This window comes from Urtica dioica, chromosome 7 (genome assembly GCF_054948205.1).
Source record: "Urtica dioica subsp. dioica isolate 48M chromosome 7, U.dioica_male_clone48M_v1_H2, whole genome shotgun sequence".
NCBI lineage: Eukaryota > Viridiplantae > Streptophyta > Magnoliopsida > Rosales > Urticaceae > Urtica > Urtica dioica.
This window is the reverse complement of record NC_142762.1, coordinates 48,446,801-48,467,322: the sequence shown is the minus strand read 5'-3', so window position 1 is coordinate 48,467,322 and position 20,522 is coordinate 48,446,801. Positions and strand designations below refer to the sequence as shown.

Genomic DNA, 20,522 nt, shown 5'->3' with positions numbered 1-20,522 from the left:
ATTCTTCGTCTTTTTATCCCAAACAACACTAATTTTAATTAGATTAATTAGAGAATAATCCAATTTCTATTGAGGATTGCGTCAAGTGCACTACTCCACTAAAAAAGGTAGATGTTTAGCTCACCAAATTCTCTAGCAACCAAAGCCTCTCCGATAATTAATAACCACTCCAAAGTCTCATATTCTGTTATACCCATTTCCTCTATATAAATCACTCTCCTCTCAATAGTTTCCTCACACACTTGACCAAAAAAAAAAAAAAACACAAAAACATCCCAAATAAACAAATTTTCATAACATGGTAACTACAAAAGCAACCAATAATATTGCCTCACGAGCCCTAATTTCGCTTCTCATCCTCTCATCATTATGTGCTTCCATGAATGCACTGAGTGTGAACTACTACGACCAAACATGTCCAAACATGGAATCCGCTATCACACTCGCCGTGAAGAAGGCAGTGTCGAATGACAAAACCGTCCCCGCCGCGTTGCTTCGCATGCACTTCCATGATTGCTTCATCAGAGTAATTTTTTCACCCTAATACTAGATTTTTTTTCTTGTTGGTTTTGGTAATATTTTACGTACAAGAATAATACAATTATTATTTTTTTTTTTCAAAAGGGATGTGATGGTTCGGTGTTATTGAAATCGAAGGGGAAAAAAAAGGCCGAGAAGGACGGCCCTCCTAACATATCACTGCACGCGTTTTACGTGATCGACAATGCCAAAAAGGCCATCGAATCTATGTGCCCCGGCGTCGTTTCATGCGCTGATATCGTAGCTCTTGCAGCTAGAGACGCTGTTGCATTGGTAAATAATATATTACTTCGGTAAAAAGATATCGCTAATTGAGCTGTTAAATTGCTTTATGTTTTAGAGATATATATTTGATCCGATATGTCTTCTCAAGTCTTTTCATCTTAACATGCCCTCTCAAGTGGTACCTAAAATAGCCTAGTGGTAATTCCACACCACCTCCTGCGTGGAGGTCGTGGGTTCAATCCCCACTGCAGTAAAGCTGACTTAAAAAAAAAAAAAAAAAAAAAAAAAAAAACATGCCCTCTCAAGATGAAAATTGTTTAAGTTCGAATCTTTGGATCAGACGCTCGTTGGAGTTATTATGTTCAATGAGCTCTGATACCATGCTAAGTATTATGTGATTCAATCTAAAATTCGTTTAACAAAGAAAAGAATAACTTAATATGTTGTGCATATATTTATCTTATAAAGTCTCTTCATTTTTATGGTGTTTGTTATCTTTATAGTCCGGGGGTCCGAGTTGGGATGTGCCAAAAGGAAGGAAAGACGGAAGAATCTCAAAAGCGATAGAGACTCGGCAATTACCAGCTCCGACTTTCAACATATCTCAGCTCCAACAGAATTTCGCTCAAAGAGGCCTTTCCTTGTCCGATCTCGTGGCTCTCTCGGGAGGTCACACGCTCGGCTTCGCTCACTGCTCGTCGTTCCAAAACCGGATCCACAACTTCAACACGAAGATGGACGTGGACCCCGCACTAAGCCCGTCCTTCGCGGCCCGTCTCAGAGGCGTTTGCCCGGCCCACAACAAGGTCAAAAACGCCGGCGCGGCGTTGGACTCAACGAATGTCGTATTTGACAATGCCTACTTCAAACTTCTCCTCCAAGGCAACTCTATTTTCTCCTCCGACCAAGCGCTTCTAACGAACCCTAGCGCCAAGGCTCTCGTCTCCACATACGCCGCCTCTAATGGAGAGTTTGACAAGGCTTTTGTCAACTCCATGATCAAGATGAGCAGTATTCTCGGTACCGGAAAACAAGAGATCCGGCGTCATTGCCAGCTTGTTAACTGATTATTGTCTTATCAGTTACCAAGCTTGTGTGTGAATTATTTGATTTGGTGAATTTTTTTCGTGTGTTTTATTTTGGATTCCAAAGTTGTATATGGTTTAATTAATTATGGTGGTAAAGAAAAATAGTGCCTTGAGTTCTTGTTGGGATATATAAAAGTTTGCTTGTACGATCTTGTCGCCGTTAAGGTCAACGGTAAAAAAAATAGAATTATTTAAAGTGCACTGTGCATTTTGTATGAGAACTATCAATTCTTAAATTCGTATTAGCTGATTTGATGTCTTACTCAGTCACATATGTTAAATTATTTTCTCGGTCTCTTTCAACCGCTATTACATTTCACCATTTTCCATATTCTTTTTTTGAGACGAAATGTATATTATTGATGATATTCGTTGAAGAAAGAATACAAAGTTTGTAACGGAGATAATCGGTAAAGACAACTAAACTCCTGAGAGGTGAACAACATTAAAGATGCTAAGATGCATCTGACGGGATTTCTCCTTCGCCCTCCATCGAGGAGAACTAGTTTTTTGGCAGACGCTCAAAATATTCGTTTTTTATTAGACGTCTAAACCCGGTAAATCGAAGACCATAACTTCAATGAGGCCATTTCCAGTCTTGAGGTCTTCGCGTTTTCCTTTTATGCCCTTGTACTTTCGGTGAGGACGAGTCGGCTTGTTTTTGCTGAGTTGGTTGCATATCGTAGCCTCCCCATTCTAATCGAGTCGAGGATGGCCGAGAAAGCCACAGCCATAACACAAAAGAGGTAACTTTTCAAATTTAAAGGAGGTCCAAACTTGTTTTTTTTGGAAACTGGTATGAATCGACCAGAGCAAAGTGGTGTTGATGAATCGATTTTGAGTTTGAATATGAAATACTCCTTCAGAACGGAGCAAACAGAGGAGTCCCATTTGAATTCAGCGATATCTCCACCTATGATGGCAAGATTCTTCTCAGTTCTTGCTTGGAGAAGGACATCGTAGACACGAGTCCAAAGGCTAGCTGTGGTGAGTCAGACTCATATAACTTAGTGGAAATTGTCAATTGTAATGCTTTTTTGGGATTAATTGCAAAAATAATGAATACGGTTTTTATCACGAAAATAATGTGAAATAAGAGAAAGTAAATTAAATTTTTCCAAGATGAGAAATAGGTGAGACCTTCATGTCTAAGTTTGTTATGAAACCAATGTTCAAATTCAATGTACAAATATGTGTAAATCGTGTATGTTTTAAAAGGAGCAAAACATAAAAAAGGCACGTAAGTCTATCATTATAAATAAAAAAATCTCTGTCGTTTATACTATAAAGTGTCGTTTTTGTTTAACCTATCCGCCCAAATTGTTGTGTTTGGGGTCGTTCATTTTCCCCAAAATCCAAACAACTAAGCAAGAAACAGAGTTTGAAATTGGGTTAAAACTTGAGAATAGAAGAGGGAAATCGCGTACTTGCAATGGACATGAAAGCTGAAACTCCGGCTTTAGATTCCAACATAAAGCCCCAAATCACCGAAGAAGCTAATTGCCCAGAAACAGAAACGACAAGCAAGAAGAAGAATGAAGAAGAAGAGGAGCTTCAGAGACTTTTGGTTCCCGATGTTCGCGAGTTTCCTCTCACTCCTCCTTCCTCCGTCGAATCTAACTTCGTCTCTTATTTCGCTCCAGGTAATTCACATTGATAATATATATATATATATATATATATGAAGCCGCATAAAAAATTCCAGTCGCATGAACCCTAAACCTCTGCAATTTTTTTTTTTTTTTTTATTTAGATTTTATCAAGCCTGGGTTCGATCAGTATATTTATCGTCACGCCAACGGGTAAAATCAAAACTTTAATCTCGTAGGGTTAATTTTTAGTAATTTTTATCATCGCAGAAATTTATAATTGATTGATTTTGTTTGCACGGGAAAAGATTGTGTGTAATCGGACTGGCCAAAACGCACGTGTGTTTCAAGGACGAAGGAGGAATCACGGCCGTTGATTTCAACGTCGGCAAATCAGATCGCAGTGGGCATAAGGTCACTGGAAAACGCAAAAAGGTCGCTTTTTTTTTTGGTGCTTGAAATATATATACATATATATATATATATATATATATGATTGTCTTACATTACATATGCAAATTTGTGACTGTACATATTAATTTTAATAAACTGATTTCTCAAAGCAGAATGCGCAATTCTTGGAGCCCAATTCAGCTGTGTGTAAAGTTTCGACAAAAGAGTCTTCTTATATTGTGAGGTAAAAGCTTTATAAATTTGTATTGCAAATGTTTCTTAATGTATTAATTTTTCTTTTAATTTATAATTAGGTGTTGCGTCAGAGGCTCGCTTTTGGAAGTGAATGAGAGACTAATGAAGCAGCCACAGCTCCTTGATTCATCGGTAAATGTCTCATTATTACCTGAGATATATGATAATTAATTTGCTTTGCAAAACTAGTTTGTCACGGGACTGCCTAAGATATGTATTATTCTTTTCAAAAAGGATTTTACGGATTAAAAAACAAACAAAACAAAACAAACAAAGATGGATGTTTTTTTTTTTTTTTTTTTTTTTTTGAAAGGGAAAGAAACATGGATATGTTAATGATTGAGTTTTCATGTGAGGTAATTATGTATGTGAATTATTGATTACCTTTTGTGTGGTGGTATTTTCTTTCTTTTTAATTTTTTCTCAACCCATCAAGTAGTTGAGTTGTCTAGTCTTTGCAATGGTTTGAAATTGAAAGTGACGCTAATATATATATTTTTTGTGGTTTTGTTGCAATGGTTTTGCAGGCAGGTAGAGAAGGGTATATTGGGATAATCATGCCAAGGCCCGGAGATTGGCTCAAGATCAAGGACTCTTTACTTTCCTCCGAAGACTACAATAAACTCAGACAAACTTGCTCGCTCAATGCTTAATTGTTTCTTTAATTTTTTTTTTTTTTTTTTATCTGAGAATTCTGTAAGACAATCCAATTTTTTCTTTCTTTCTTTGTAATGGTTGTATGTTTTTCTTTACAGGGAAATGATAAATTATAATTTCTCTTATTTGTATGTATTCATAATTATTGATCTGATTAAGTTAGTTTATACATGCTCAATTTATTCTGCCTAATATATGTGCTCATCTCTAATGTTTGCTAAAATCATTTAGCGAAATGTGGAAATAAATTATAATTTCTCTTATTTGTATGTATTCATAATTATTGATCTGATTAAGTTAGTTTATACATGGTTGGTTTTTCTGTCCCACCTCTTAAGCTTGTAGATCATGCATGATTGTACATAAAATTTAGAGAAAACATTGAAGCCATGGGTAAACATTCAAACAAATAAATATAAAACAAAATAATAGAGGTACCAAATTAAGTACAGCACTATGTGATCTGTTAACTTAAGCAGATGACAATTAGGCCATACAGCTATTTCTCAAAAGTTTCAACTATTTCTTGCCAAGCAATACATGATCCCAATAAAGCCCAACATTTTTACCTATTCTTTTTTCTTTTCTTTTTAAAAAAAAAATCAATCAACGAAGGTGACAGTTTGCTATGATCTTCTGAACGACCAACCTTCTAGAGCGGTTAATGGTGAGCAAGCAAAGGTAAACATGCTCTTCGAGCTCATCCAATTGCTCCGCAAAGCCCGGCTCTCCTTCTCCGAGCTCTTTCACAACCTCTCTCACAACCTCGAACTTGTGATTCTTCGCGCAAATCTCGGCCACACATCTCCGGTGCTCGATCTCGTCTTGCAACCTCCTCACCATCTGACACGTGGTGTCAAAGTCGTTTATGAGAATGAAAATCCCCCGGGCCGCGATGTCGAACTCCTCGCCCGCCTTTTTCTCCTCGGCGTGCGTCGATTTCGAGTCTTTTCTTCGTTTCTTCTTGCGCAAGTAATCGATGGAGGAACAGCCGACGAGAGTGGGCGCGGCCACGATCCCAAACACGGTGTGGAGAGCGAGGATCAAGAGAGCCACCAATAGAGCGTTGTGAGCCACGGAGAGCACTATCGACCCGGCTCTCTTAAACGCCTTTTTAGCCCTCTCTCGCCTCTTCAATCCCTTCCCTTTCGCCGTCAACTTGTGGAACAAGACCGCGTAGCCCTCGCGGATGGCTCGCACTTGAACGGGACTCATCACCGAGAGAGGGTTCTTCATCACCGCGATCGATTTCAGCTCTCTCACTATCGCCCGAAAGTACCGGTTTTTGCGACACGTGCCCTTATTATCATCATCATCATGATCTTCTTCGTCCTCATCGGAATCAGCGAGGATTACCCTCTTGCTCATCTTGACGATCCTCTTGATCCGACGGTGGTCGGAGCGAGTTTGGTTGATGCTGCGGAGGAGAAGCTCGCAGATGTTGCACGCCCTCAGGCTCGCCTCGAAGTACTCGACCAAAAGGCGGTGGAATTTGAGCCGTTGGATCATGGTTTCTAGGGTTTCTTGCCGCGGCGAGAGAAGGCATTCGGAGAGGCCGAGATAGAACGGGGACGATAAGTTCGACGACGACGATATTATTCCGGTTGCGCTCACGCTCGTAGCGCTCGTCGTCGTTACGAACCCTAGTTGGTCGTGAGCTTTGTCCCATATTTCTTCGTAGGAATTCGATCTCAGGGCTTTCAAGTACTCCTCGTTCACGTTTGACTTGATGGACAAGCTATTCCCACGATCTTTGCGTGATTTGTCTGAGACCACAGATTGAACAAGTATAAGAAAACACTCACGTAAGAGAAACAAATGTCATTATTTGAAACCTAGCTCTCATATACGGCTATGCTATATCGATTCATTATATCTCCAGTCCAGCCATATGTATATATATATATATTCAAATCTTGATTAAAATCCTATCTAAATATATTTGAATTGGAAAAATTACGTCGTGAGTGTAATTGAAGACTCACCGGTTTCCTTCGCAGAGTATTTCATGAACTTGTTCCTCAGAAAGCCTCTCATGATATTAGATTGGACTTGCTAGCTAGAGAGAGAGAAAATGATATTATTGTATCACCAAATGAGAAAAACACGTACGTAGGGATGTTATATATATAGAGATCGGGTGTTTGGACGTTGTAGCTTGGAGAAGAGGATTTCATAAAGTAAAGAGATTTCGGAGAAGGAAATGTATAGATGATGAGTTGGCATTTAGCTATAGAGGCTTTCATTGCTTACTTATATGGCTTTTCGTCACACGTTAACGTCTTTTGCACGGTGCATGGTGTGTGTGTTTTATTTATTTATTCATGATGTATTGATTTTGTCTACGTGGTTAATCTCCCGAACAAGGTGGCAGATATTTTGTGTTGATAAAGAAACGTTACATTGTGACATGAATGAAACATATATTGGTGATTGTGTGTTTATATATCTATGGAGTGTGTATTCTTCTTTAGAATTACTTGAAAACTCAAGTTCTTGAGTGTCTTAAGTTAGCCTTGACCTTCTAATTAATCAGACAAGACGAAGAGCTACGTAGAGAAAGATGGTTACAGTTCATATATTTTAGGGGAGTTAAAAATCTAGTCCATTTAGAATAGATCCCCACTTAAATTTTAATTGTATTATCTAATAATTAAGAAAATAGTTCAAATTTAAACAAGATAAACACGTACACCATAGAGACGTAGACATGAATTGAATTATTTATTTGATATTTTAAATAATTAAGTTTTAATTGTAATTGAAAGAAGCTATTGGATTATTTCATATAATTATTTTTCTATATTTTATGTAGGTAATGTAGCTAAATGAATATATAAGAACCAAGATGTTAAATTAGAAAAACATGCATAGATTTACTTTCTCTGTACCATGCATAGATTTTAACTCAAATTTTATTTTATTAAAAAAAATAATCCACTAGTTCGCAACAAATTAAATTAACTAAATAGTTAATTAAATTAACTCTTTAATTAATTTAAATTACTGCGGGCTGGTGAACTATTTTTTTAATAAATTTAAAAAAAAACTTGAACTATTTTTAAAAATAATATTGACTATTAGACTACTGGTATAATTGCCCATTTTTATAACATAAATTCATTTCAAACACATATTTTTCATAGAAATTTAATAATTATATTTGTCACAACAACTTCTTAAATAATGAGGATTAAGAATAAGCTTTTATATTTGGAAGGGGCATATAATTGAGAATTAGTAAGTTTACCACACATCTATTAAAAGTTAAATTTATATTGAAAGTGAATAAGGTGGGGAATATTGTTAATCAATCTAGGGTGCAATGTAGAGACTTGAAATTGAATTGCATGGCCGCCTGCTTCTTACTTTACATTACATGTGCGTTATTTTTGAAATTTTTCCCAGCTTACGTAGCTCTTAATATTTACATTAAATTTCAAAAATGTGTATTTCTAAAATAAAATGTAATTTCATTGATGAATTTACATATAATATAATACTTTCACGTTTCTTACTAAATTTTTGAACTAAAAATAAAACCATACGTTACATTTGGCAGTATATGAACCACATGTTTGTTTCGCTCCTAGTCAAAGCAATAGCTTTTTGTGATTCTGTTACATAAAATACAAGTTGACATAGATTCTTTGACTTCTAAAACATACGATTATTAGCTAACATTGTAAGCTATTATATTATGGATTGTGCGTCTTGATACCTTTCTTTGTAAAGTCAGTGATTCAATCTTGCAAGATTTTTCTATTATAAAAAACCATATACGCAATAATAATGCAAAAAGAAAAGAAAAGAGACCATCGAAGTAGAATCGGCAGAGAATGGTATAGGATTTTTTTAATTTTTAATTTTTTACAACAGCAGAGATTGGCTGGTTATTAAAATTACTGATTACGTAGTTTGAGTTTGAGCACGCTTTTACGAGACGTGTTCGAAGTTCAAACCGTGTTAAACAGTCATAATTGAGGACAAATTGGCTGTTGATATACGAATCTGATCCGATATTGTTGATTCCAACACTACAAATAAAAATCACGAAGAACATTGCGCGCTTTAATTTATTACTCGTTAATTATATGCATACATGTATTTATAAATTGGAGATGTCACAACTATTGTACCATAAGTATTTTGTTGGGTTCACTTTGAATTATGAACTCTTTAGCTATATAATCATATGAAAATTTAATTTTTATCATATATCTGATTTTTGATAAATTTTAACAAAATAGTCATGAAATTTTGTTAACAAAATAAAAAACATTAATCATTGTAAATATTCGTTAATAAATATAAGGAACCATCAGATTCCAAGAACATAAGTAAAATGTTCAAATAATGTCACATTAATATAAAAATGATTATTTATTTAAAACTTACAAAAAAATTGATTATTTAACAAATTTCCAAAAATTGATGACTTAATTACTGAATTAATTGTTGAATTATTTATAGATAGCAAGAAGCCAGGCAGATGGGGTGTTATATAATTGCGCTCATGGTTCATGGAATTGTTCACTTTAAAACGGCCCGTAGTTGCTTGCAAGGTATATCGATATCACATGAAACCCATTTTCAGATATTTTAAGAATAATTTATTCGAGATATCTCATCACGCAAAAGTAGGCATTGTATGCCTGTATTTATCTAGACAATAAGATTAGAATATGTACCTAAACATATGCTGTTTTAATTAATAAATTTATTTGTAAAATAAATATCCGAATTGGATTTTTCTTCATATCACAAGAAAACGACAAAAAGGGTTAGAAATTTGGATTTGGTTAGGCATTTAATTATTTCGAGCGTATGAACCTGATCTTTTGTTCGTGTTGTCGAGCTTTTCTCAATATGTTCAAAGTTTTTGGACAAATAGTTTAATAATTTGGAGAGCATATTGAGCTTATCTTACTATATGTAGTAATGAGCTGAAATAAAGCAAGATAATTTGCAGGTCACTTTTGATACCTAGTTATTGATGTTTTAAACGATTTTTTTTTAGGGAGGGGGGGAGGAGCTAGTCTAAATTTTAAATTTTAATTAATAATAATTTTATTTTATTTATAAAATTTATATTTCAGAAGGAGAATATCTTCTTGGCTGCGCCCCCTAAGCCTTCGTTGGCTACGTCATATATGCATATACTAGTAGAATATACACGTGTTACGCATATGGTCGTGTAAAATAAATAAATATATATAACAAAGACGATCAATTCCTACATGTATAAAGAGATCATATGAGTAACTCGTATGAGATAAGTTCCTGAATGGTCCGAAGACTTAATACGAGTGATATTATCGAGTGCACATTTTTAAACTACTAAAAACAAAATCAGGACGTTTGAGAGAGAGAGAGAGAGAGAGAGAGACTGATGATTTTTGGAACTATGTAAAATGACGTCAAACAGGGAAATAAGTATATATATTATGTAGTTATACAAATCAAAACAACCTGACAACCTGTTGGAATATTAGAGAGATTTTGGATAATATAGTATTTATTATTAAATGGGCTGCTGATTTTAGGCAAAGATTTGAGTGACGTCCACTCAACGGAATTTGATAATTCCTTCGTATTATTCTTCTTTGCGGACTGAGGTATAATATCGATGATAAATTTGTCAAAATCGGAGCTATAATGAATAAGAAATTCATGCTCAAAGTATGCTTAAAAAGCACATTTGTTATGTGTAAATGAAATGAATTTCAAGAGTCCCACATGGGTTGGGTAAGTGTGTTGTGTTGTGTTTATATATTATCCTCTTTCTTTAGTGGATAAGCAAGTGCAAGAGAGGAGAGTGTGGATGGGTTAACTCTTAACCCCTCGCGCACACACGCGCCGCCGAGTCGGGCTCGGGTTTCGAGAATGTCTCTGGCTTAGGCCTTGGGCCAATTCTTATCTTTTTATTGAAAAATTCACTTCATATAATTTTAATTCCACACTTAACTTGTTTTGTTATGACGGGAATTAATAATGTATCGTGTACTGTTGTGGCATATCAATGGAAACGTATTCAGTAGGTTTACATTTTGATTTGCTGAACGGTTTGTAACAGCTACGTTAATGCATTCAAAGGCCATTATTTCGTCAGTTTTGAATGGCTCTTGTGTGTGTAACCGCTCAAACCTAAGGCTATATAAGGAGACATTTGCTCTTATTCGAAACACACCAAGAAACACAGTTTCTCTCAACTTCTTTCTTTCTCTCCGAAATTGATTTGTTTTCTTTGTAGTTAGTGATCGATTCTCTACAGTTTCTAGTTCGCCGGAGAAGTTCATTTGGTGCAAAACTTTTCTCGTTTCCGCCGTTTTATCCTGGGAGGTAAATTGCTCGTCGATTCCGGCACTTGTGGAAGGGCAATATTACTTTAAGGAAACCGTCGAACGGTTCTCAGCCTTTGTTTTTCGGTCCGGTCTTCTTTTCGTTTATAATATTGTTGTTGTTTAATTTATTTCTTCTAATATCAAGTTTGTCTTTTTATTCCCGGAAAATAAATATTATTTACGTAATATTTCTAACACAACGCACATGCATATATATGCTTACTTGACTACTCAGAGTATCAAAAAAAAAAAAACCAGTTCAATATACATATGCTTAAGTTTCAAAGTTCTACTATACACTGGCTAAAGCGGCCTAGAAAAAAAGTGGCGGAAAAAAAAAGCAAAACAAAAAAATTACATAGTGGCTTGATTATTATAACTTAAGTTATAGCCAAAAAATATACACATCAGGCACGTCACACAAAGAGAGCACGACATATTTGAAATGAGTGGCGCCGAGGTATTCGGATTTTGTAACTTTTAATCGGACCATGTATTCTTTTTTGCTCGTTAGCGTAGCTATTGACATTACTAAACGTATCCTGAGAAGGTTTGTTCAATTATGTTGGTGAAACTATTTGTTGAATAACTGATTGATTTTAGCAGGATTAAATAAATCGACAATTAAACAATCAATCAAACAGAAAATAATAAAAGATGTACGAAATTAGTAACCATATTAGTGGATCATGTGTTCTTTTTTGCTCATTAGTGTAGCTATGTTACGCAAGTTCCGTACTTTTCCTTGGCATATAAGAAAGCTTAAGCTTAAAATAAATATAGATGCAATATGATGGATTTAATTGAAGCTAATTATAATTGAATACGTACAACAATTGTGTGTTGCATAAGTTGCTCTGCAGAACAATTTATAGGGCACATTCTGCGTTCACTACTACAAATTCACATTTCTGGTGCGGAAGGGTATTAGGTGCGACATGTCGCACCTAAATGTCGCACCTAAGCCCATATTCGGTGCGACATGTCGCACCGGATACTCATCCGGATGACTAAAAATTTCGCTAATGTTTAGTGTTATTCGGTGCGACATTGTCGCACCTAATATGAAATTGTCGCACCTAATACCTTTAGGTGCGACAAATGTCGCACCTAATACCGTTAGGTGCGACAAATGTCGCACCTAATACCGTTAGGTGCGACAAATGTCGCACCCAATGGGTTTTAAATTTAAAGTTGTCCGCCAAATCCCTCCGAAATTATTAGGTGCGACAATGTCGCACCCAATAGTCTTAGGGTTTTTAAACCCGAGCCTCTTCTTCTCTTTCACTCATTCACTCTTCTCTCAACCCGAGCTTCTCTGCAACTCGACCTCGACTCGTCTCTCTCAACCCCACGCCTCGTCTCTCGCGATCCGACTCTCTCTCTGGTACGTCCCCTCTCTCTCTCTCACCGTATCTCAATCTCACTCTGTCGCTCTCTCTCTCTCAGCCAGCCCCCCGCCCCGCCCGCGCCCCGCCAGCCGTGACCAGCCTGCCCCGTCCCGCAGCCTGGACCAGCCCCCCGCTCGCTCCGGTACGTCCCCCTCTCTCTCTCTGTCTCACCGTCTCTCCATCTCACTCTGTCTCTCTCTCTCTCTCTCTCTCTCTCTCTCAGCCAGCCCCGCACCCCGCCGACCGTGACCAGCCTCTCCCGCCCCGCCGCCTGCACCAGCCCCCCGCCCCAACCAGCGCATACCCGACCCGAGCCGCGCGCCTCAGCTGAGCCCGACCCCCGCGACGAGGTATGGGTTCCCCTCGTTGATGTTTTGGTCTCGGAATTTGTTTTGTTGGCCATGTGGTTTAGGAATTTATTTTGGATTTGATTTTTTTTTTTAAACGTGAGGTTCTTAATGCTTGGGTAAGGATTAAAAATCATGTTTTGATTAGATTGGTTAGAGATTTTGGATTGGTGAGATTTTGGATTGCTGAGGTTAATTCGTTAAGTTTATGTGAAGTTGAATTGGAATGTTTAATTTAGTTTAGTTTTAGATTATCGTAATTATTTGAATTGAAATATTTATGTGATTGTTACTTAGTAATTACGTTAGTTAAGTTGAATTGAAATGTTTAATTTAGTTTAGTTTTAGATTATCGTAATTATTTGAATTGAAATTCAAATTGAAATGTTTATGTGATTTTATTAGTTAACTTAATTGAAATTGAAATTTTTTAAATTGCACATCGAACACGCTTTGACATTTTGGAACGATTTGAGAAACGGTCCAAGCACGCGCGACTTTGAGGGGGCGGACCGGTTGACTCGAGCATTAGTTTTGCTATTGGCGCCATTCGTTTCGAAGCTACGAACGTTATCTACATGGAACGCTTTTCGAGTCTGTCGGAAACAATTTTTCGGCTCCTTAAAATGTCATTTACTGCACTTAATTCGCGTTTAATGTTTTGTGTTAATTATGTGTATAATTTCGTGTTTAATTTCGGTTGTTGTCTTTTGGTTTTCCCCAACTGTTGGGTTTCTTTTGTTGTGTATTTAAGGCTGCGTTTCAGACTTTGTAAGGCAGACTTGATTAAGAAATATTTCCAGAAATCCAATCTTCGTTATCCCTGTTTGGAATCGGATTTGTATTTTTAATAAAGAATTTTATTTTCATTTCTAATTTACACATGTTGTTAATTAATTTTTATTTAATTATAGATGAATTTTGATTTTATTTTCTAATTTATAATTTTGTGAATTTTTTTAATTAAAATAACCTATTCGGTGCGACATGTCGCACCGAATATAATGGCGGGAAGGGTATTAGGTGCGACATTGTCGCACCTGATATGAATATACCCGCCAATTTTAATAAATTTGGCAGGAAAATAGCTTAGGCATTAGGTGCGACAATGTCGCACCTGAAAGTGTCGCACCTAAAGGTGTACTTATTAGGTGCGACATGTCGCACCCAATGCCTTTTGCTACGGGTTATCCGGTGCGACGCCGTCGCACCTAATGTCGCACCTAATAAACTTTTAGGTGCGACATATGAAGTATTCGGTGCGACAATCGTCGCACCGGATGACGATTTTTGTCCTAGTGGTTTTCAGCAAAAAGAGTAGTCATTAACATTTCCGAGGGGTCATGAAGTTCATCATCCACACGACATCTATTAAACGATAAGATATATATGTCAAATACTATAAGGCAAAGTATATATCATTCTTAGTTTGTGTTAGTTTACCTAGGTATAGCTTTTGTGGACATGCTGATATACCAGAACTTTTGATGCAAGTTTATATAACTGAAATAGCTGCTTTAATCAAAAACTTGTTCTCCTGATAAGCATTAAAGTTGTAAACATTAGCAGTGTATATATCTACAAAGAGAGTGGTGTAAAGTTGTAGATGGAAGAAATAATTTAAATAGAATAATAAAATTAGGAAAGTGCAATTTTTGGCATGTTTGGCACTTCTTTGATGGGTATGGTTTGCTCTACACTTGGTACCATAATTGTAGTTGACGAAGATGATGTACTGTGGATATCCAAATTTTGTAGATTCGATTTGTTGTTCTTAACCCTGTGGCATACAAAGTGAGCTTCGTCGTAATTATGAACGTAATTTGAGTGTTGAATAAACAAAGTACTAACCTTGCAACTTTTTAATTAGAATTTTGATTGTTCAAAATAGAAAAGCAGTCAAAGATATTACATAATGAGTAGAACTGGTTTCATTCTAAACATTCATTCGTACCGCAAACAATTAGTAAAAATAAATTTCGCTTATTATATAATGAACATAATGAAAGTAGCTTACTACTGATCAGTCAATATCAACTCCTGATTTGGACCGATCCATATTGAGTCGGTATTTTTTTTATGTTTCGCATTCCGACAATGACTTCCATGGTATCCACTGTATTGCAATTATATAAATAAATATTGCGAGTAAAAACATATATGGTGAAATTTTTAAGATATATGATATTCAATTAAAAATAGATTAAGACAAAAAGTTAAAGCATTTAATTACTATCTTACAACAATTTTTTTTTATCACTCTTTTGAGCGTCATTAAGTATATATTAAGCGTACTTTTATCGCGAAATACAAAATTAGAATTTCCATAATTAGAAACTTCAAAATACTCCGTAAAAATAAATGAATTCATTAATGTCTTCTAAAAAAAATAGAGAGATTTTTTTTAAGTTCAGTATAGTAGCTAGCTCAAACAATTTATTTACTAAATTTGTATCGTAGTTGTAAAGTTCAAGCATGTTTTATGCTTTGCAGTGTGTATTTGTCTTTTCCACATTTAAGTTAAGATGGGCATTAATTAAAGAAGATTCCGTACGTTTTGATTGATGCGGTGGTGGTGGCCCTGATTTGGCAACATCTTCAATTACTTTCAAAGCATTGTATCGGTCCCATATCTCCTGCCTTGTCACTATTTTCAACTTTTTATTTTCTATTTTTACAGTGAAACCTTTCCATTTTGGAACTTCGTTCCCAACTGCTCATCATCGTCACTATTGAATAAAAAACAATATAAAATTTCCAATTGGAAGACATTTTGCACTTTGCATCTGAAAGGCCAGCGCAATAGAGGAACTGAAAGGCCATAGAACTATGAGAGAGAATTTTGAAAAAATTAGGTCAATTTTTTTTTTCTTTTTTTGTCCATTTTCTTTATTTACCGTAAAACTTTACAAATTAATCTCCCCTAATTTTTTTTACACTTCGGTCCTCCTAATTTACATTCTTGGATCCGTCTCTGCTTATAACCTTGGGCTGGGCCTATCCTAACGTATCTGCTTTTTTTTTTAATTCAGTTAAATAATCGATAATCGAATTTACGTATTTTGAAAATCGATAATCAATCCAATTTTACAAACTGGATCGGATAATTGAACCAAATTTTCAATTGTGTGATGTGGCACCGAATTTCGATTTCGGTTCGATTCGATTAACGATTTATCCGATTTTTTGTCAATTTTTGTACAGATCTATTGGAAGTCATACTCGTACCGATCAGAGTAACACAAGATCACAAATATATTATTCCTAGTAAACATAATGGATAATGGATAAAGATGAAAAATCGATTAATTGTTTTATTATTGTTTTTAATAAATTAGATATGTGACTATAAGAAATAAAGGTAAAAAAAAATGTTTATATATAAATATAGAGATAACATTAATGATATCCAACTTTAATTCATATAAATTTGGTAAGTTAGATTTGTCACCGAAACCAAGAACAACCAAAGAGAAGCGAAACATACATTATATTTTATAAAAATAGCAACAAATATAAATATGCTTAAAAGGGAATTCGGAAATCCAAAATAGCAACAACAAAAATCTAAATTCTTTCCAGACATAGATAGCCATATCTGACAGGAGCTATGCATGGGCCAAAAGTTCGAATAAAATTTTTCTTTTCTACATTGCCATGTAATTTATATATTCAATTTTCCTTTCCGTATTTCTTTTCTTTTCAGAGGAAAGATGATGTGAGGATGAATCACACACAAGCATTCGTTTGCCTGTACATTGTTTAGTGTATGAGACTTTGCATGCAAGTACTTTGTTTTGCCTCTTACACTTGTTTTCTCATTGCAAATACAAAAGACGTGTAATAAGTAAATAAATAAAATAGACTTCTTCTAGATTTTTTCTTTCTTTTCTTTTGTGAAAAATCTAAAATATTTGTTAATTCTGATTACTGGTATTTGTAATATATTTATTGCGTCCTAGATTAACTTGTTGTGTTCTTGTATGAATTTTAATTTAAAAAATGATATTTTCCATCATCAAATACTTGTTAATATTAGTAAAACCAGTATATTGTACATTAATATAAATATCACAAGATGATAATTCACGCATAATAAGCAACGTCTCAAACTATAAAATTCATATTAATACCCAAGATTTTTTTTTTTTTAAATAAAAATAGCCATAACAAACATTTTTGTAGTATTTTTCTTCAAATGATGTTATCATTTCTACTTTTATTTGTGCATTCTTTGATAAAAAAATGTGTAGGTTCGTCAACAATTAAAAACCAATCACATAAGCTACACCTTTGGTTCATCCATGCTCGTTTATCAACCAGAGTAAATCACGAAACATAAATTGAAAACAAAAAGTAAAAATAAAAATGTTTGTTACAATACATGCATCTTATCAAATATAAATATCACATTCGATAAATGCCTAATCAAACAAAAAATTATTAAAAAATAAAAAAAGCAACGTACGACAACAGTTTTCTTTAGTCTAATACCTGATTAAACTGAAAACAATAAAACTTTGCCCTTATCAAACATACGAGTCTTTTTCTTTACTACGTTTGTTCGAGATAAACGTAGGGTCCAACTCTTGTTATTAGAGTTTCACGTGAGAACTCGAGTTCACAAACAAAATTTTGGAGGCTTATTCTATGAAATTCGTATATCCTCAAAAAATGGTTGTTTCGATTTTTCTTGAGATTTTTTTCCCGTTACTTAAGGAATTTAAATTGAGAACATATATATAATTTTAAAAAGGAAAATGCGGTTATCTAACCATTTTTAAGTTTGATTTTAGCAAAATGATTCAACTTTTTAAAAATGAAGCAAAAAATAACCTTAATTTTAAAAAAACTTCAAAAATACCCTCTCTTACCATACACACGTTCGAGAGGGTCATTGAAGCCCGTGAGTCATGCTCGCTCGGGATCGCCATCGACGGAGGTAAAGACAGCCTTTCCATGGCCGTCCGATCCGACGGCGAGGTCGTTAAAGCTCCCAAAAACCCTAATTCTTGAAACTCTAATTTTTTGCCGAAATCGTTGTGATTGAGTTGGGGCTTGGCAGTCTCTAGATCGTTGTCGTCAATCTTTGTGCCCAATATCGTCGATCTTTTGAAAGCAGGATTAAAATTTTTGACATCCTTTGCCTTCTTTTTCTTCTTCTTGTTTATCGAAGAATGGATTAAATTTTTTGAAAGCAGGATTAAAATTTTTGACATCATCTTCGCCTTCTTTTTCTTCTTGTTGTTTATCAAAGAATGGATTAAATTTTTTGAAAGCAGGATTAAACTTTTTGTCATCTTCTTTTTTTATACTTTTGGTTTATCGAAGAGTGGATTAAATGTTTTGAAAGTATGATTAAATTTTTTGACATCTTATTCTTCTTCATTTTATACTTTAATATGGTTTATCGAAGAGTTGAATAAATTTTTTGAAATCAGGATTAAATTTTTTGACATCTTCTTCTACTTGTTTACCGAATAGAGGATTAGTGCCGAAAGTGCAGTTGATTAAAAGTTTATAAATTTAGATTAATTATTTTTTAAAATAAATTAAAGATATATTAGTACTTTTACATTATAAATGGCTAAAATTCACTAAGTTGTGAAACATTTAAAATTTTGCTAAACACTAAGTTTGAAATGGCAAGTTCATACAAAAAATCTTCTTAAAAATGTGAACTTGTTGTAGGAGTACTAATGGATAGTGTTTTTATTTTTCAATATTTATATATATTTTTGGGGCGACTTGTTAAATATTTAACTAAAGATTGTATATATTGCTAATTTTATATTTTAATTAGGTTAGTTAGTTAGAAACCTACAAATGATATACCCCATATATATTTTGTGGTAGTTCTCACACATATCTCGCCTGAGAGGTCCTGGGTTCAAGTCTCATGAATTTCATAAATACATGTCTCCTTAAAATTTATCATAAATTATGTAGTCTTACCAAATAGTATCACATGCGCTTGCATTGCTAATATATCATGTAATTTTGATCAATAATGTCACTTAAAAAAAAAAAAAAAAAAGTCTTCGATATTTTCATTTTTTTCAAATTAAGATAATAAATTTATATCTAATGGTCTTTTTAACATCATTGGATTCAAAATTATTTAACAAACCCAGATATAATCTCTCTATTTCCGTGAGAAATCACAAGCTGGTCAAAGTGCACCCATAGTCACAATATGGTCGAGACACTGAAGCATATATACAAGTTGCAAATAATAATTATAAAGAAGACCGAAGCATTAGCAAACACAAAATAATGCGCAGAAGGAGTTTTGAGGTCCACACAAAAATACCAGACAAAAATAATATAAAAAATTGTATCCGTATACATGAAATCAAGGTTTTAAATGTCGGCAAAAATCAGTGACTTTTGTCGTCGAAGTCGTTACTGAAGCAAAAACAGTCGATGAATACATGTGTTTGTCATTTCGCTGTTGAATATCATTCGAAAATCGATAAAACGACATGTCGTTCGGCTAAAAAAATGACCGAAAGTTTACATCTGATTTAAAGAACAAAAAATTAAAAATGTCGTGAAAAGTCGGAAAAAATCGAGAGAAACGAAGCGTTGTGGCAATTTTCTGGGGTCTGGTCATTTGTCTTCTGCATTTTTTTAAAACCAAGCAACTGTTACATGGAGAAGATGGCTGGAGTGGAGAGCCGAAGAAAATGGCTGAAGTGGAAAAAGACTGATAAATTGCCTCAACTACCACCATTTGATAAAAAAAAATTCAATTTCTCACCAAAAACTTAATTTTACCAAAAATAATAGTAAATCACTTGTACAAATACAATTTTACCCTCAATATGATGTCAACAATTGACATCTCTATGTCAACAGTTGACATCTATTGTTGACATCTCTGAGTTTTGAGTTCTCTATTTGTTGACATGTCAACAAATCGACATCTATTATTGACATCTATGTCAACAATTGACATCAATTGTTGAAGGTAAAATTGCATTTTTACAAGTGTCTTAGTAGTATTTTTGGCAAAATTAAGCTTTTGATAGAAAATTTGAAAAAAAAAATTATATTTTGAATATATTTGATGGTAATTTTTTCAAAGGATAAAATACAGAGGTTTTAAATAATATATGTATAAAATTTTTGAAGTTATTATAAAAATATTATGACTTCGATATCATATATTTTGAAGTTAAAAATTTGAAATATATATGTGTATATTTTTTAATATATTCTATAATATTATTTGTGATCGATTTTTCATCGGTACGTCGATTTTTCATATAAAAAAATATTTGAAAACGGTATATTGATTACCATTTTTTATGTTTTTTCTGTTCGATTTTTCGTAAATCAAGATACTCAAAACAGCGTTATAAACGGCATTTTGAATTTTACATGTGATATATAGACATATTATAGCACTGAGGAGACATTATGATATTTAAAATTTCCATGTGCATTTATTTATATAACAGACGGTCACCTTTCACAAATCCCACTATTAAATCACGAGAATAAGTTAATACCACTTGTGGCACCATTTGAAAAGCAAGAATGCTTTGATAGATGATACAAAGTTTACAATATAAATATTCACTCACATTTTATTGTTCAAATAATCTATCACAGACTATTAAAGAAATATGTAACCAAATGACTCAATTCTTTCATATTGCTAAGGACTTCCGCAATTAGATATACT

General features: G+C 34.2%; 3 protein-coding genes across 3 annotated transcripts; 2 read left to right on the top strand and 1 right to left on the bottom strand.

Annotated features, from left to right (window-relative positions):
- The first annotated feature begins 234 nt into the window (after nucleotides 1–234).
- PER64 (Peroxidase superfamily protein) lies at nucleotides 235–2,061 on the top strand. The gene is made up of 3 exons (XM_089619648.1): nucleotides 235–526; nucleotides 625–813; nucleotides 1,269–2,061. Exons 1-3 carry the CDS (start codon nucleotides 299–301, stop codon nucleotides 1,830–1,832), a joined length of 981 nt encoding a protein of 326 aa, XP_089475774.1. The 5' UTR covers nucleotides 235–298; the 3' UTR covers nucleotides 1,833–2,061.
- A 1,119-nt stretch (nucleotides 2,062–3,180) lies between these two features.
- Nucleotides 3,181–4,914, top strand: LOC149392499 (Single hybrid motif superfamily protein). Its single transcript, XM_089620501.1, has 6 exons — nucleotides 3,181–3,496; nucleotides 3,607–3,655; nucleotides 3,751–3,877; nucleotides 4,009–4,079; nucleotides 4,150–4,222; nucleotides 4,618–4,914. The coding sequence occupies exons 1-6, from the start codon at nucleotides 3,286–3,288 to the stop codon at nucleotides 4,741–4,743; spliced, it is 657 nt and encodes a 218-aa protein (XP_089476627.1). The 5' UTR covers nucleotides 3,181–3,285; the 3' UTR covers nucleotides 4,744–4,914.
- Nucleotides 4,915–5,353: 439 nt separating this feature from the next.
- On the bottom strand, nucleotides 5,354–6,808 carry LOC149392498 (transmembrane protein (DUF677)). Its single transcript, XM_089620118.1, has 2 exons — nucleotides 6,733–6,808; nucleotides 5,354–6,513 (listed from the first exon to the last, which is right to left on the bottom strand). Exons 1-2 carry the CDS (start codon nucleotides 6,782–6,784, stop codon nucleotides 5,354–5,356), a joined length of 1,212 nt encoding a protein of 403 aa, XP_089476244.1. The 5' UTR covers nucleotides 6,785–6,808.
- Nucleotides 6,809–20,522: the final 13,714 nt, after the last annotated feature.